The sequence below is a fragment of the Topomyia yanbarensis genome, chromosome 3 (assembly GCF_030247195.1).
Source record: "Topomyia yanbarensis strain Yona2022 chromosome 3, ASM3024719v1, whole genome shotgun sequence".
NCBI lineage: Eukaryota > Metazoa > Arthropoda > Insecta > Diptera > Culicidae > Topomyia > Topomyia yanbarensis.
In genome coordinates, this window is record NC_080672.1 from 160,699,980 (window position 1) to 160,718,265 (window position 18,286).

General features: G+C 39.1%; 1 protein-coding gene across 1 annotated transcript in view; it reads left to right on the plus strand.

Moving 5' to 3' along the window:
* The window catches only part of LOC131688961 (pleckstrin homology domain-containing family G member 5), a 267,837-nt gene that overhangs the window by 178,086 nt on the left and 71,465 nt on the right, over positions 1-18,286 (plus strand). The window contains exons 5-6 of the mRNA XM_058973628.1: positions 1,253-2,655; positions 8,209-8,307. Of these exons, the coding sequence (XP_058829611.1) occupies positions 1,561-2,655; positions 8,209-8,307 (1,194 nt within the window). The 5' untranslated portion in view covers positions 1,253-1,560. The remainder of the gene's footprint in view (positions 1-1,252; positions 2,656-8,208; positions 8,308-18,286) is intronic.

An 18,286-nucleotide genomic window follows, 5' to 3' on the forward strand; every position in this document is an offset into this window, starting at 1 on the left:
GTCTTACCCCCAGTTTCTCTAAATTAAAAATTCTGCAAAATGATTTTTGAAGGATTGGAAAACTTTTTTAAAACTGAAAACCTGTTAACGTCTATTGAGTAGATACTTTGCAATTCATTCCACAAAAATAGTTCAATTTCCAGCCTCGACAGTGAAGAAACCCCTTAAAACTTAGTTTCCTTTCTACATACTGCAAATACTTTATCGGAAAAACCAGCATTTTCAACCTGGCTCGTTTAACCTCTCTTGGTGGCCGCTCCACGTATCATCTAGACACGAGGGCCGTTTGGTTTGCACGTCGTCGGTGTGATTAAATTGAAATAGCTCTTCCCAGTGCGAAATGCTTCTGATGTTGCTTTTTGCCACCACTTTAGCCTCAGCCCAATGGATCATCGAACGAAAAGAGTTACGATTTAATTAAGTTTAATGATGTTAAGCTGTCTCTGTAGAATGGCTCATTCCAATGGATGAGGATGTCGGAGTCTTTTGCCCGAGGATGGATAGAAAATGAACCAGAATTCGTGTAGGGGAGGAGGATTTGAAACTGATCCTTTAACCGCACATCCGTTAGATGCGAGTGGATGACGGAGTGCTAATTTGCTGAACACGAGCAACCCTACCATACTAGTGAGTCTTAGCTTTCATTAAGTCAAGCGGAATTGAAGATTATAAACAAAAAATTCAATGTTTTCTACAGGATTTACAATACTTTCACGTGGATCTATTTATACTTAATTGTGGGGAGAAACTAATTAGTGAAGAGAAATGAATACAAGTTCAGTTTCGAGCGAGTATTCAGCAGTCCATGTATATTAAAATTAAAAAAAAACATTGGGAAATTTCGGGTCGGGTCAGATGCCGCACCATCTAATTCTTGTATAGTCACTTTACCACGATAGTGTGATTATATTCTTTTTTGTTTTACTTGATCGATTTAGTTAATTATTTTTATTTGTTTGTTATGCTATATTATTGGTTCTTAGTAGTTTGAAACAAAAACGGCCTAAAATTCTGCAGAGTATTTGTAAGTAAAGCCCATTTCCATATGTATTGTAAACACAATACTTCTCAAATGAATATTGCAATTAAAGTGATAGTGATAATGGCCCATTTGCAAATTTAACATAATTAAATCAATTGTCGCCACTTCGCTCACTGCAGTCATAATCTGAAATTTCCCGCATGGTAGTTGAATAGTGCAATTGAAAATTTACTCTACAATAATTACTTCGTTTTTCTCCTTTTTCTCTAGCTCGCCGCACACGGCGTTTATATATAAGGTGCAAAAATGTGATATAAGCGATAACATTAGAATTTAATTAAGTGAAAACGTTTTCGGCAGCGCATCGACCAAGGCGCGAGAAAAATATCACACGCGATTTTTTTTCCCAACGGAACGAACCAATCCTGGCCACGTACCAATTAGTGATTTTGTGCAGCATACATGAGATGGCAAGCAACCAGTTAGATCACCCCAACATGAGTCAAGATTCTTAGTGAAGGCGACGAACGAGTGGTGATTTTTTGGTGTTTACAAACACAAACAAAACTCCATCTTAGATGTATATAATGGATGAACACGTCCAACGAAATGAAAACACGAAACATCGAAAACTTGCACGAAGTTATGACCAAATGTCGCCTCCTTGCGACATTCTGCCATCACCTGGTACCTCAGAATCCCAATCGATATCCCCATCGATGAGTATGGTGTTTTCTCCAACGGATGGAATGGTAGCCAACATAGCCATAATTAACAACACCTCAAAGCTGGCCATGATCCAATCACCCCAAACACCTTCCTCGAATATAGTCTCACCGATGACGAGCAGCAAAAGCTTTGAACAACCTACGGTACACCCACCCTTCAAGTACCAAATATATCATCAGTTAAGTCGGATGTCTAACTCGACCCAGCAGTTCATCCAAAGGCAACAGAATACTTCTCATGCCTATCTCATATCACCCACGCACCAACATTCACCATCAAGCTCAAAGACAAGTGTCACGAACTCCGCTTCCGGTGATTCAGACGAACCGCGAACTTCGAAGCCTTCTAGTTACTACCAACACCCATTGCAATTGCCGAAACCTATGGACCAAAGAAGCAATAATCCTTTTATACTAAACTTTAACAACATATCCGGATGTTGCCTGAAAAATTCATCGCCATCTTCCAGCTCACCATGTTCGTCTTCACCCACCACAGGAATTCAAATGACAGCTACCTCGACATCCATCACACATCCCACACCCTCTCCATCTGTACCAGCGCGTCGAAGTCGCTCACTGCTTCTAAAATCTGCCACATCACAATCGCAATGTTCTGTAGGTCAACTATCGACACCACAGGCCTCCACACCAGGACCACCTATACCGCCTAGACTCAACAAATCGCCAACCGGCAGTTCAACGGCGCTTCCCTCTACTCCAGTATTGACACCGCCAACCATAACGAGTACTAGCTGTCACATTACACCGGCATCTTCCACTGGTCACGAAAAATTGCCGAGTCCTACCACCGCAAAACTTAATGCTACTTCCTCGAGCGATTGTTCGCCGAGTGCGATGAGTGATCGAAAACATCGCGAAGATTTTCTCAGGGCTACCATGAAGATCTGTCTGGTGGTGTCCCCGCCTTCCTGTAAACTGCAGGTTAGTAGTATTCGTATGTTTTATTATTTCTTGAAGCACCCTCTCCCTCCCTGCTCTGTTCATAGTGGGAGAAATGACAAAGCAAACTGAGATACCAAATTTCACATTATTTGGACAATTTTGACCCCCGCCCACTTCGATTGAAGTTTTTACCATTGCCATATAGGAAAATGTGCAAGAAAAATACATTAAATGCTATAACTTTTGAACTAGTACTCGCAAGATTTCAGTTTATAGCTATTTTGAAGCTAAATATCCTTAACCTTCTTTAGGTGTTAACTTTTTGTAACGAATAAGGTGTTAGCGGATCAGATTGACCCGGATTTCGAACTCAATTTTCAGACACAATTTCAGCCAAATCTACATGAACTTGAACCCAAATTGTCCGTTAGAGTTTTAATTTTCAGTTTCTGGTAAATATTACCGTTTTTGACCTGGTTGGCCAGTGGGGATCACCTCAGCTACATTTTGGTGCTATAAAAGTTCATTTCCACCCCTCCATGGCAGCGCTAGGCGACAATTTTCAAAACTCTACGTTTTCCCATCCTTTTACAATGTAGGGGGTAATTCAGGCCAGTCATTCTTTTACAATGGAATTATATTTACCTATGAAATATTTATTGGAGAAACTTCTTAAGAAGCAAAAAAAGATGGGTGGGTAATGTCTAGGACATAACCGGAGTGTCGTGACTACGCAATGAAATATGTGGGAATGTTTCAAGTTATTCTCTATAATAATTATGGTGGTTCTGAAAAGAACCTTTGTTGTTGGCGTCTGCGTTGATAGGGGATGCGCTGGATTCTAAGCTCGTTGAGACATTCACAAATTCCATATTTTCTTGCTTTGAAATATCAATGTAAAAATCTCTCGAAACGACCATCGGAATCTTTTTCCTAGCGTACAGAAATGAACACGCTTAGCGAAAAACTAGGGGCGGGTAATGTCCGGGACATAACCACGATGATCATATTCTTAAAATTCTGCTTGTATCTCGTTCAAATGGCTAAATTTTACGCATTAAGTTCGATTCACCGGGCTCAGCGAAATTTTCCTGGGGATCCCGTTTGTTAGTATATTCAGCAAAACAATTTTATTACCGAGTTCTCCGCATTGAATACAGGTCAATAATTTCATATAATGATTTCAACAAGCAGACAATGTACATGTATGACAGGTGGGAGTGTTCTGAAGTGTTTTAGTGGAGGTAACAACATAAAATCGTGTATTGGACATTTTACAATGATTCTCCTTAACCCTGCAAAACCATGGGGTTGGCAGCAGAGGGTTAAGTTGTTTGGAAGAGATGACAGTTAATATATGATAACATCTTTTTCCATTTTTCATTCGTCCTTATAAGGACGGTTTGTAGATAACTATGTTGCTACAAGACGAGAATCTTTTGAAACAATTCAAACCTTGCCGACGATTGTTTTTGCTGCGTACACACATATGATCATTCCCCTTTCGCAGCTCACACCGAATGAGCACGCTTTGCATCAAGGCGTTTCTATTTATAAACTTTTCGATGCAGATGAAAGGCCCTCCTTTTGTGCGATAATTGAAAATATTTTCATCATTTGTTTTGGTGTAGCTTTCACTTAGTGGCAGAGTTGCCACATTCACTGATTTTATTGGAAGAATTTGCATAAATCTTCAGGTTTGTAGATTAGAAAAATATTTTTTATGATTCACTGGTAAAAGTACAGAATTAACAAGCGCAAACTTAATACTAGTTAATAAAAGAAACTTTCTAATTAAATTCTTTTTCCTTTTTGCATTCGTCCTAATAAGGACGGTTTGTAGATAACTATGTTGATACAAGACGAGAATCTTTTGAAACAATTCAAACCTTGCCGACGATTGTTTTTACTGCGTACACACATATGATCATTCCCCTTTCGCAGCTCACACCGAATGAGCACGCTTTGCATCAAGGCGTTTCTATTTATAAACTTTTCGATGCAGATGAAAGGCCCTCCTTTTGTGCGATAATTGAAAATATTTTCATCATTTGTTTTGGTGTAGCTTCCACTTAGTGGCAGAGTTGCCACATTCACTGATTTTATTGGAAGAATTGGCATAAATCTTCAGGTTTGTAGATTAGAAAAATATTTTCTTATGATTCACTGGTAAAAGTACAGAATTAACAAGCGCAAACTTAATACTAGTTAATAAAAGAAACTTTCTAATTAAATTCTTTTTCCATTTTTCATTCGTCCTAATAAGGACGGTTTGTAGATAACTATGGTGATACAAGACGAGAATCTTTTGAAACGATTCAAACCTTGACGATTTGTTTCTACTGCGTACATACATACGATCTTTCCTCTTTTGCAGCTCACACCGAATGAGCACGCTTTGCATCAAGGCGTTCCTATTTATTGACTTTTCAATGCAGATGGAAGGCCATCCTTTTGTGCGATAATTGAAAATATTTTCATAATTCGTTTTGGTGTAGCTTTCGCTTAGTGGCAGAGTTGCCACATTCAATGATTTTCTTGGAAGGATTTGCGAAAACCTTAGTGTTTGTAGATTAATTTGAAAAATATTTTTTTTATGATTCGCTGGTAAAAGTTTAAGTAGTTTAATTAACAAGCGCAAACTTAATACTAGTTAATAAAAGAAACTTTTTAATTAAATTCATTTTCCATTTTGCATTCGTCCTAATAAGGACGGTTTGTAGATAACTATGTTGATACAAGACAAGAATCTTTTGAAACAATTCAAACCTTGCCGACGATTGTTTTTACTGCGTTCATACATACGATCTTTCCCCTTTCCCAGCTCACACCGAATGAGCACGCTTTGCATCAAGGCGTTCCAATTTATTGACTTTTCAATGCAGATGGAAGGCCATCCATTTGTGCGATAAATAAAAATATGATCATCATTCGTTTTGGTGTAGCCAACGACGTGTAGCTTTCGCTTAGTGGCAGAGTTGCCACATTTACTGATTTTCTTTGAAGGATTTGCAAAAACCTTCGGGTTTGTAGGTTAGAAAAACATTTTCTAATGATTCACTGGTAAAAGTACAGAATTAACAAGCGCAAACATTATACTAGAAAATAAAAGAAACTTTCAAATTAAATTCATTTTCCATTTTGCATTCGTCCTAATAAGGACGGTTTGTAGATAACTATGTTGATACAAGACGAGAATCTTTTGAAACAATTCAAACCTTGCCGACGATTGTTTTTACTGCGTACACACATATGATCATTCCCCTTTCGCAGCTCACATCGAATGAGCACGCTTTTCATCAAGGCGTTCCTATTTATAAACTTAATAAAAGAAACTTTCTAATTAAATTCTTTTTCCATTTTGCATTCGTCCTAATAAGGACGGTTTGTAGATAACTATGGTGATACAAGACGAGAATCTTTTGAAACGATTCAAACCTTGACGATTTGTTTCTACTGCGTACATACATACGATCTTTTCCCTTTCGCAGCTCACACCGAATGAGCACGCTTTGTATCAAGGCGTTCCTATTTATTGACTTTACGATGCAGATGGTAGGCCATCCTTTTGTTCGATAAATGAAAATATTTTAATCATTCGTTTTGGTGTAGCTTTCGCTTAGTGGCAGAGTTACCACATTCACTGATTTTCTTGGAAGGATTTGCAGAAACTTTCGGGTTTGCAGATTAATTTGAAAAATATTTTCTTATATAATTATTTTTAATTATACACGTTAATAAAAGGAACTTCCTAATAAAATTCTTTTTCCATTATATATTCATCCTAAGGACGGTTTTCATACAACTATGACACAAATTTATCTACAATTAACAGCGCTAACGGAAAATAAGCACTACTAATTTTTTACAAGTATTTTGTTAGTCCTGAAAAGGATTGTTGGCAACATTAGAAACGCGTGAATTTACTTATCTTCTTCGGACAGCTTTCTTGGTAGGTTTGGCGGCCTTCTTTGGCTTGTTCGCTGCAGCCTTCGATGTTTTGGTGGCATTTTTAGTGGCTAGTAACTCTATCGCCTTTTCAGTGACTGCGTTTCTTAGCTTTTGGCTTTTTGGCCTTCTCACCGCCACCACCTCCACCAACGTTTTTCTTCTCTCCGGTGGTAGCCGATTTGATTGATCGTCCGATGCAGCTTCTCACGACCACTCACGTCTGTTATGCACTGCGTCTTACACACGTCTGGCTTTGAGAAAAGCTGCGACACCCCTATTTATAGGTTTTATCATTAATGTTGAATCTCATTTAAAGTAGTTTTTGAACTATTCAAACAAATTTTATATAGCAAACAACATAACGGTAGCAAGCGTTGAACATTTTCCTTCCGATTTATGAAACAAGATTTGCAATCCATTTAGTAGAAGAAAACTTATTAAGGTTCAAAATGTACGTAACGCTTTCGCTAATATGCACTACTATCACTTTCTCGCTCGTTCTCGTGGCGTGCATGAGCCTTTCCTTTCCATCCGGCTTCTAACGGCATAACCAAAACTAATATGCCGGCTTTCCCCCACCAACTGCTCTCGTCAAGCAACCCAATACGAATAATCATAGGAACAAACATGTAGTGGACCTATATATAAACTTTTCATTATTTTATTGTTCTGTTGCTGCACCATATTGACGGCTCTGTGCGGGATGGGCTAAAAATTTTAACTTTTCCGAGTCGTTTTCGAAAGATTTTTCAAAACATTATTTTTCCGTTGGTAATGAATGTCCTACATATTCCAAAATTTAATACAACATTGGTACAAATATTTTCGACAAAATGCCGATGAAATTGATTAAATCCATTTAGTACAACAAAAGATATAAGCATTCAAAATCTTACATCATTTTTCTTCCGAAATTTTGAAAAGGGGCCCCTATATTGAAAAGTAAGTCGTTAGTCACGACAAAAATGACTTTGTTGATGAAATCAAGCAATATTCTAAACCTTTCTGGAAACTTTCTAAGTTTCTCGAGAAGCTTCAAAAACCAATCCCAACTTTGAAAGAAAGGCCGGATACTTCTTACAAACGGAGAAAAAATTCGAAAGCTTGCTCATCAATTTGTAATTTTAATCTCAACATTGTGAGTCTGATTGGAAGTGAAGTCTTCCAAAAATATGAAAATGTATCAAATCAAGAATTATATCTGGGCGAAATTTATGAAACAAACTATGATGAGATCAAATTCAGAAGAAAAACCCATTTTAATCCACCTAGTGGTGCGATCGTGCCTTTTTCATTTATCCAAACTATGATTCATTAGATGATTCAAAAATTTTACTCTGCTAATCTGAAAAGGGGTGATTCGGGAAGTTAGAAAGTGAAAATAAGCCCATCACACTATTATATTTGTCGGAATTATCTTCTAATGATTCGGTACCAAAAGTATTATCGCTTCCAGCACTATTCAATGTATTATCTGTTCTAATTTTAAAACCATCAATTTGCTCGTATTCAATTATTGGCTCATATTCTATTATTACGGCGACAAACCACAATTAATTATTTTAAATCTTTCGAAGGTACAACTTCACATTGCTACAGAAATTATTATAATATACTCTTTCAATTAACTTTTATTTGCAGTTAAAATCCAGAAGTCTGACCCATTTGGACAAACTCGAGCCACATATACTAGCGCAAACAAATAATCCGGGCAACTACCATCAACTGGATGACTTGAAAGTAAGTTTGCGACATTTAGATAGAACTTCAATTTGTATGAAAACGGTCGGAAGAAATCTTTATGCAATATTATCAGTTAATCAGTGTACATATGAAGGGTGGATATTCAAAGTCATATAAACGCCAGGAGGAGGGCAGAAAAACGCTAGCATTCTTTCATTTTTAATATTAAAAACAAAAACTTACGATTGCTTGTTCATTATAAGTATTGTAACATTAAAATTTGAAACGATTTCGAATCATAAATAGTTCGTTGGATGCGGAAAAAATGTTCTCTCACAACTTCTAACAAAGCAAAGACGCTTCCTGATAAAAATATTGAGCAATTTTCATATTTTTGATGAAAAAATCGCAAAATAATGGATACTTTCGTACTGTTGTCCCAAAACCGTCCTTTTACAAATAAACATAACATAGCATACCGTTGGAAAGGTCATTCCACAACACTCAACAAATAGAAAATCGGTGGAAAAATGGCAACGTAACATTTTTTTTAGTCCCAAAAGTGCCGAAAAATCGTTTTTTTTTGCTATGAATCAAGACTTTGACGATATAGAACATTTTTCATACATTATTTTGTGTTGCATTTGATGAGATCTACAACCTATACTAGATCACTGTAGCACCGTGTTATTGGCAATTTTATAATTAGGCTGCTTCAATAAACGTTCACATAATAAATAATATAAAGCATGCACAGATATTTATTATTTTGTTCGAATTTCTCTTGGTTCTACTTTGCCGATAAGACGAGATTCGAGAGTATATATGCAATATCTCTTTGGACAAACTTGTCTAATTAATAATAACATTAAATACCGCAGAAAACGATTTAGGCCTTTGGGAATCACTTTCGCTGGAATGCGTGGTGCAATCGCTAATTTGGGTTGCTATTGTTGCAAATCCCATTGCTTTCTTATGGGACTTGCAACTATAGGTACACTATATCAACTATAGGTGCAAGGGAGCTAAGAATTCTAAGAAAATAATTTTTTTGAATAGTTATTTGAGCAAATTTCAAGGATAACAGTTTTATTGTCGCATAATTTTAGTGCGATGAATCGATAAAAAAAAATATTTGTTGATGGTTGGAACCTTAGGCGTATAACCCACTACTGCAACTATTGGTACACCTCAACTATAGGAGCACCCACCCTACTCCTTGCCGCTGATGCGGCTTTTTTTGTTTTTCGCGAGGCGATTAACCATAATTTTCTCCGGATTTATGGACCTGAAACATTGTTTCTTGAACCAAAATGTTCATAAATTAATGCAAAAATATAAGCAAATGAACGATTTGGCGATTTTCAATATTCAATTATTTTTTATGCTCCAAAAATATATTTACCTTGACAGAAATGTTGCTGGCACTAGGCCAAAACAGCTTCAATTGCAATTTTTGAAAAATTCTCACAACAAAACTATTGCAAACTTTGACTAGATAATTTCACCAAAATTACGACATCAGTTTAGAGTTAAAAAAAATGAAATGAATTTTGAAAATTTGGTGGTTATACGACTGTGAATATCCCTTCATATATAACTTTTGCTTTTGAATCCTTTAATCTCACAGACCTACATCTGTAGTGTATTATTTGTGTATGTAAATAGTATCCATTTGGTTGAGAATGTGTCGAGTCTGTAGGACTCTTTGTACAAAGCTTGTTTAACATAGGTTTAGTATAAGCCCACGCGCACGAATGTGATTAGGAATATTTACATTCACGGTCATTTTTTGACATTAAAAATGTCTTACTGCACTATCTGGGGCTGGGTGTCATTCTAAAATCTAAAATCAAACGATGTCACGTTTTTGCGTCACTATTTTGAACGCTAATAACTCTGTTATTTATGGACGGATTTCCGTATTTTTGCCATTAAACAATTCGGAAACAACTCAAATTTAGTTTTATTACAATATGGTTTTTGTATTTCAATAGTACAATATTGAAAAATCCTTAAAAATGAACATACCTCGAAAAACGTGAAAGCTCCCATACAATACCCAAGTAGCAATTGCAACTTGTTGAAAGTTTTAAATGTTGCACAATTGCTACACAATATTTTTTATTGCTGGATATATTTGAAAAGAATTTCCACGGGTTTTTAAACTGATTGTGCAACTATGTAACTATAGTGCTGGCCAATTGTGTTAAGTATGCAAACATCAATAACAGTTGTGAAACTAATCAGAAACTTTGCTAACTTGCACAAACCGTCTAACAAGTTGCAAATGCCTCTTTGTTTGCCATTCCACCCTAAAACAGAACTGTCCAACTACCCAGTGCTCGACAAATGGCACAGCTATTGTTTTCATTATTTTGCTGCAATTAGGAACATGTTGCACAACATACAAACAAAGTGCGCTTTTTCCATAGCTTAGTTGTTACCAAGAAAGTTATTAATACTATACAGTAACAAAGCGTGCTACTTGGGTATTCAATCTATCCCGGACAAAGCCGTCAATAGATCGTACCAACGTGACTATCAAATATCAGAAGGTTATGTATACAAGTGCCGCTTGCTCGATTCATACCACTTGTTGTTGGCATTTCGAACCAATAACGTCTTGGCAGTAACGTCCGGATGGTGTGATAAGCGGGAGACGCTATAAATTTTCCGCAGTGTTGGCATAAACCCTCATATTGTTGAACCAAATGAAAATTTTTCGGGAGTCAGTACTGGAGTAAGTTATTGCTGCAGTGAAACTAATCAATGGATCCTTTGCATTGAATTGCATATTTTCTTGCAACTAAAAGCCCTTTTAAGGGCTGTAACAAATAATGAATCAATTTGAATATTTTCTATCATTGACAGCGATAACCTGATTCCGCTATTTATATTCATTACTTACTGCTTGTGCGTACATTGACAATCTGAAATTTGCAACAATCTGTAATTTGTTTAAAATTAAAACATAATACCAAAATGTGCAATATTATCGAATAACTTGCTACTCAAACGTACATCAATAATCTGGAAATAGTGAAAATGGAATATCAGAGGATGTGGCTACTCTGTCAACTAGCGAAAGTCGCACCAAAAAGAATCCGCAAATATTTTTTCGTTATTCTGCAAGAAGGCAGTCCTTTCATCAACAGTGCAAAAGTGATAAAAGCCGATATCAGCATACGTTTCCCAACCTTTGAACGGAACGGATCGTTATATTTCACAGTGGTGTTCGGTGTGTAAATTTCAGTGATTCAAGGTCATCCTTTGTTCGTTCGTTAGCTGCCATTCTGCTGGTGCCGGCAGTAAATCCAGTACATTGTTTTCGCTGGTGCGGAACAATCGACGTTGTTTGCAGATAAGTTTTGCTTTATTTTTTTTCCACGTTTGCTTTCTTTCCTTTTCCCTACTTTTACTCTACCTTGTAATCAAATAATAAGACACATTCCCGTTTATATAACGCTCTGCCCTCGTGCTTAAATGGCCGAGGGCGAAATACCATCTGATGTAATCATGGAAGTCCCTGATCCCCCTAATACTCGCATTGCTCCCCGTATAAAGCAGTACCCAGAAGGTTCCTCTGGGCCATGGGTGGTATATTTTCGGACCGGAGAGAAACCGGTTAATATATTAAAACTTTCTCGAGATCTGACTGCTAATTACCCGGCCGTAACTCAGATAACACGTGTTCGGGCAAACAAGATACGTGTTCTAGTGAGTGATCTCGGCCAGGCAAACGCGATTGCTTGCTGTGAGCGCTTTACGCGGGAATTTAAAGCGTACGTGCCTTGTGTGGCCTGTGAAATCGATGGGGTAGTGTCCGAACCGGGCCTGAAATGCGAAGAACTGTTGGAGCACGGGGTTGGCTGCTTTAAGGACCCCTCACTTGAACAGATTAAGATCTTGGAATGCAAACAATTGTATACCGCAAACACCGAGGGAGGTAAGACTACCTACTCTCTATCAGGCTCGATTCGGATGACATTCGCCGGGTCCTCTCTTCCCAACTACATCCTCCTTGACAAGATTCGCCTACCAGTTCGCCTGTTCGTACCGCGGGTCATGAACTGCAGCAATTGCAAGCAGTTGGGCCACACAGCCACATATTGTGGAAATAAGAAACGATGCGGCAAATGCGAAGGAGAGCATGAGGATGACTCTTGCGACAAAGAAACTGAAAAGTGTATTTGCTGCGGGGGCCCTTCACATGCTCTTAAATCATGTCCTGCGTACAAGCAGCGCGGGGATAAAATTAAGCGCTCCCTTAAGGAACGCTCAAGGCGTTCTTATGCAGAAGTGCTAAAGAATGCTTCGCCATCTGTCCTGTCCGAAAATCCCTATGCTGGTTTGGCTAAAGTTGAGCAAGAATCTGACGACCCACGAGAGGGAACATCTTTGGTTAACCCAGGGGAATCCAGGAAGAGGAGAAATCCAGCCTCCCCTACATTGCCTCATAAGGGTGCCAACGTGTCGTCCACTCAGAGTGCGCCATCTACAACCAATAAATCCAACGGAAGTGATGCACAAAAGCCGAAGCAATTTGCTCCAGGACTTGGAAATATTAATTCTAACAAGGAGTACCCACCACTTCCAGGGACATCCAAAACCCCAAGTGTCCCCTTTTTTCAAACAGATACTCAGTCCAGTAGCGGACTAATGAAATTTTCTGACATAGTGGACTTAATTTTCACAGCTTTCAATGTTACTGATCCTCTTAAAAGCCTTCTGTTACGTTTTCTCCCTATAGTGCAAACATTTTTGAAGCAGTTGACTACTAAATGGCCCCTCCTCGCAGCGATCGTATCCTTCGATGGCTAAGTCATCGAACGAGGTCACCGATTCGATCACTGTTCTACAGTGGAACAGCAGAAGTATCCTCCCGAAAATCGATTCCTTTAAATTTTTACTAAATAGTTTAAAATGTGATGCTTTCGCATTATGTGAAACTTGGTTAACTTCCGATATAAATCTCAACTTCCACGACTTTAATATAATTCGTCTGGATCGAGAAAACCCCTATGGAATACTTTTGGGGATCAAAAAGTGCTATTCTTTCAACCGAATTAACCTCCCTTCAACACCAGGCATTGAAATTGTCGCTTGTCAAGTTTTAACCTTTGCATTGCTTCCATCTACATTCCTCCTAGAGCCTCGGTAGGGCACCGAGCGCTTTGTAATATCACGGAATCCTTACCGGCACCGCGGCTAGTTCTGGGAGACTTTAACTCGCACGGTACGGTATGGGGTTGTCTTCATGATGATAATAGATCAACATTAATCCAAGATCTTTGCGACAATTTCAACATGACCATCTTAAACACGGGAGAAATGACGCGGATTCCTACACCACCAGCACGCGCAAGCGCGTTGGATTTATCGCTTTGCTCGACATCGCTACAGTTAGATTGCATGTGGAAGGTGATCCCTGATCCCCACGGTAGCGGTGGGATAAAGAGTGCTCAGAGCTGTACGCGGAAAAGTCCACTGCATATAAGGCCTTCCGGGAAGACGGGTTACCCGCTAGCTATCAACAGTACGCGTTGTTAGAAAGGCGAATGAAGAGTCTAATGAAAGCCAAAAACCGCAGTTATTGGCGCCGGTTCGTCGACGGGTTAACGAGAGAAACAGCGATGAGCACTCTTTGGGGTACGGCTCGACGTATGCGTAACCGTAATAGTACCAACGAGAACGTGGAATATTCAAACCGTTGGATATTCGCATTCGCCAAGAAGATCTGTCCGGACTCTGTCCCGGTACAGAAAACGTGCCGCGCCGCGTCTCCTCACGATACCGCGAACGAAACACCGTTTTCGATGGTGGAGTTCTCACTTGCTCTCTTATCGTGCAACAATAACGCCCCAGGGTTAGACAGAATCAAATTCAACTTGCTGAAGAATCTGCCAGACACTGCAAAAAGGCGCTTGTTGAATTTATTTAACAAGTTTCTTGAGGGTAACATTGTCCCTTATGAATGGAGGCAAGTGAAGGTCATCGCCATCGAAAAACCAGGAAAACCAGCCTCCGACCACAACTCGTATCGGCCGATTGCAATGCTGTCCTGTTTTCGGAAGTTATTCGAGAAAATGATTTTGTTTCGCCTCGACAATTGGGTTGAAGCAGATGGCTTACTGTCAGATACACAATTTGGCTTCCGCAAAGGCAAAGGGACGAACGATTGCCTTGCGTTGCTTTCTACAGAAATCCAAATGGCCTATGCTAACAAAGAGCAGATGGCATCAGTCTTCTTGGATATTAAGGGAGCTTTTGACTCAGTTTCTATCAACATTCTGTCAGAGAAGCTGCACCAGCATGGTCTTTCGCCAATTTTAAATAACTTTTTGCTAAACCTGTTGTCTGAAAAGCACATGCACTTTTCGCATGGCGATTTAACAACATCGCGATTTAGCTACATGGGTCTTCCCCAGGGCTCATGTCTAAGTCCCCTGCTCTACAATTTCTACGTGAATGACATTGACGATTGTCTTGCCAATTCATGCACGCTAAGGCAACTTGCAGACGACGGGGTGGTCTCTGTTACAGGGCCCAAAGCTGCCGACTTGCAAGGACCATTACAAAATACCTTGGACAATTTGCCTGCTTGGGCTCTTCAGCTGGGTATTGAGTTCTCTACGGAGAAAACTGAGTTGACCCATACGATGAGTCTCGAAGTGCTGGCGGGCGTTCTTCCGCTAAAAAATCGATTTTGGGAACTCTCATATCGATTGCTCATCCGATGCGACATTCTGAACCCGTTGGTAATTCAAAATTTCGAGAGGCTCGTCGAGCCTAATTCTCAAACCCGTTTTATGTCCTTGTACTTCGACTACATGGCACAGAGCATCAATCCTTCTTCGTACAATCCCAACCGTGTCCGTTTCCTAGATACTTCTGATTCTACTGTATTCTTCGACACATCCATGAAGGAAGAGATTCGTGGAATCCCGGACCATATACGCCCGCAGGTGATCCCCAATATATTTTATAATAAATTCCGAGAAGTCGACTGCGACAAAATGTTTTACACTGACGGATCAAATCTCGATGGGTCCACTGGCTTCGATATCTTCAACAATACTATCACCGCTTCATTCAAGCTCAATGATCCCGCTTCAGTTTACGTCGCAGAGTTAGCTGCAATTCAGTACACCCTTGGGATCATCGACACTCTGCCCACAGATCACTACTTCATCGTTTCGGACAGCCTCAGCTCTATCGAGGCTCTTCGTGCGGTGAAGCCTAAAAAGCAACTCCCGTATTTTCTGGGGATGATACAGGAGTCCTTGTGTACGTTATCTGAAAAATCTTATCAGATTACCTTTGTTTGGGTCCCCTCTCATTGTTCTATCCCGGGCAATGAAAAGGCCGACTCATTAGCAAAGGCGGGCGCATTAAATGGTGACATATACGAAAGACCAATCTGCTTCAACGAATTTTTTAGTATTTGTCGTCAGAGGACGCTCAACAGTTGGCAAACCTCGTGGAGCAACGGAGAACTTGGACGATGGCTACATTCGATTATCCCAAAGGTATCAACGAAGCCTTGGTTCGGGGGGATGGATGTGGCTCGGGATTTTATTCGCGTAATGTCCCGACTTATGTCCAATCACTACACCATGGATGCGCATTTGCGGCGTATTGGGCTTGCGGAGAGTAGTCTGTGCGCTTGTGACGAGGGCTATCACGACATCGAACACGTTGTCTGGGTATGCGCCGGGTATTGTGACGCCAGGTCTCAGTTAAAGGAATCCCTTCGGGCCCGAGGTAGACCACCCAATGTACCAGTCCGAGATATGCTGGCAACTCGTGATTTCCCCTATATGTCCCTTATTTATACCTTCATAAAAACGATAAATATCCCAATTTAGCCCCTCTCTTTTATTTCTCGTTTTTAGAGTTTCCTCCTGCCTTGTGGAACCGATCAGCTCCAGAGTGCCACTATGTAACCGCCGTCGCCCTTACCACTACGCCTGCATAGAAGGAAACTGAAGCGAGAGCGACTCGAGGTCCGATGACTTTTGAAGGATTCCCCGCGGGCCCGAAGAATACCATCCGCCAATCCGGTACTCGACGACTTACTAGACTGAGGCGCAAATTTGTTTCGCTGATCCCCCTTCCCCCCCCCCCCCCCCCCCCCGTTCGAGCGAAAGTTGCAAGTTTTGCTCTTCTTTCCCTGTCTCTCCCCTGTCCTTGATACAACTGCTGCTACACTGATGCGGAAATAAGCCACCCTCTGAATATCTTGACCAAGCATAAGTTTTAGTTAAAAAATTCAAATTAGTATTCTGTATTCCTGGTTTTAAGATAGCTATAATTTTTACTCTTTATTGAAACTCTTGTCCTCCATCTTGTAAATAGAATTGAATCCCTAGTTTTAAGATTTCTGTGAAGTTTCTCATAAATATTTGTTCCCCCTTTTGTGTACTAAACTATATTGTTAGTTTTAAGATAACCGTAAAATATTTCGTAAAATACTATTACTCCCCCTCTTGTATATCAAAGTGAATCCCTTGTTTTAAATTTTTTCATAAAAAAAATCTTTTGGCCCTCTCTTGTATATTGAATCTTATTTCTAGTCTTAAGATAGCTGTAAATTTTTTTTCCTTCGTAAAAAAAATATTTCAACATTGTAACCTCCTAGTTTTAAGATATCCAAAATGTAAAAACATAAGCATTTGGCACCGCCAAGCTAACGCATTTGTGCCTATCAAATAAACGAAATGAATAAAAAAAAGCCGATATCACGTTTCAAACTAACAGTATTTCAAAATTAGCTGTTGAAGGGGAAGGTTGTTTCTTTCCACTTCTAAGTATTTATTCAATGTAAATAGCGCGCGGCTAGAAGAGTTGAAAAACCTCAGTTGAAGCTGACTAATTGTTCCATTCCATTCTGCATGTTACTATTGTTTAATTAAAAGCCCTTTAAAGGGCTATAACATTAACAACAATAAAGAGCAAATTTGAATATTTTCAATCATTAACAGCGATAATCCAATTGCGCAGTTTTTATTCGTTATTTGTTGCTTGCGCGTATATTGACAATCTGAAATTAGCAACAATCTGAGATTTGTTTAAATTCATCCTTCCGAAACAGTACAAAAATGTATCTTTAAGGCTCAAGTTACCTCAAGGCTTGGTAGTATGCGTAAGAAAAATTGTGTTCAGCTTTGCCACCAGATTATCCATTTAAACCTTTTCAAAACTCTAAAAGAAGAATATCAGTCGATTTATTAGATCATCACGATTCAATTCATGCAAAATACCTGCTGGAAAAACCATCGGCTTAGCTGGATGGTGCTTTTGAAAAAGTTACTGTGATTTTTTATCACACTACCACACCGAGCTGGGGTACGCAACACAACTGCGCAATGAAAAAACCACAGCCACTTTTTCAAAAGCACCATTTAGCTAAGCCGATGGTTTTTCCAGCAGGTATTTTGCATGAATTGAATCTTGATGATCTAATAAATCGACTGATATTCTTCTTTTAGAGTTTTAAAAAGATTTAAATGGATAATCCGGTGGCAAAGCTGAACACAAATTTTTCTACGCACACTACCAAGCGTTCAATTCTAACACATGCTTAAAAAAGGTAACTTGAACCTTAAGGCCCCCGTCGGGCTTCTTTTTCTTCTTATCTGCAGATTTGAGGATATCAATATAATACGCGTATACGATACTCATATGAATGTATGCGTGCACGCAAATGAAATGAATGATTTCTTCAACCCGCTTTTTCTCTCGCTTTTCCCATAAAACTACCCAAGTATAGTATACCAATGGATTCGTAAGAATCTGAGAAAACTAATGGTAGCAAGTAAAACTAGATCTGAAAAACTTTATAACAGCGTTTTTCAATTTTCCCGTCGTACGCATTATATCGTCGCTTGTTCTGCGCAGTAGAAAAGCACAGGGTTTGTGCTAAATTAGTACTACCCGAAAGCTTGGTGTAGGGGCTAATTATAAATCATGTCACACTTGTATTGAGGGAGGGACAATGATAAAATTCAACATTTTGTGAAATTTGGTGGAA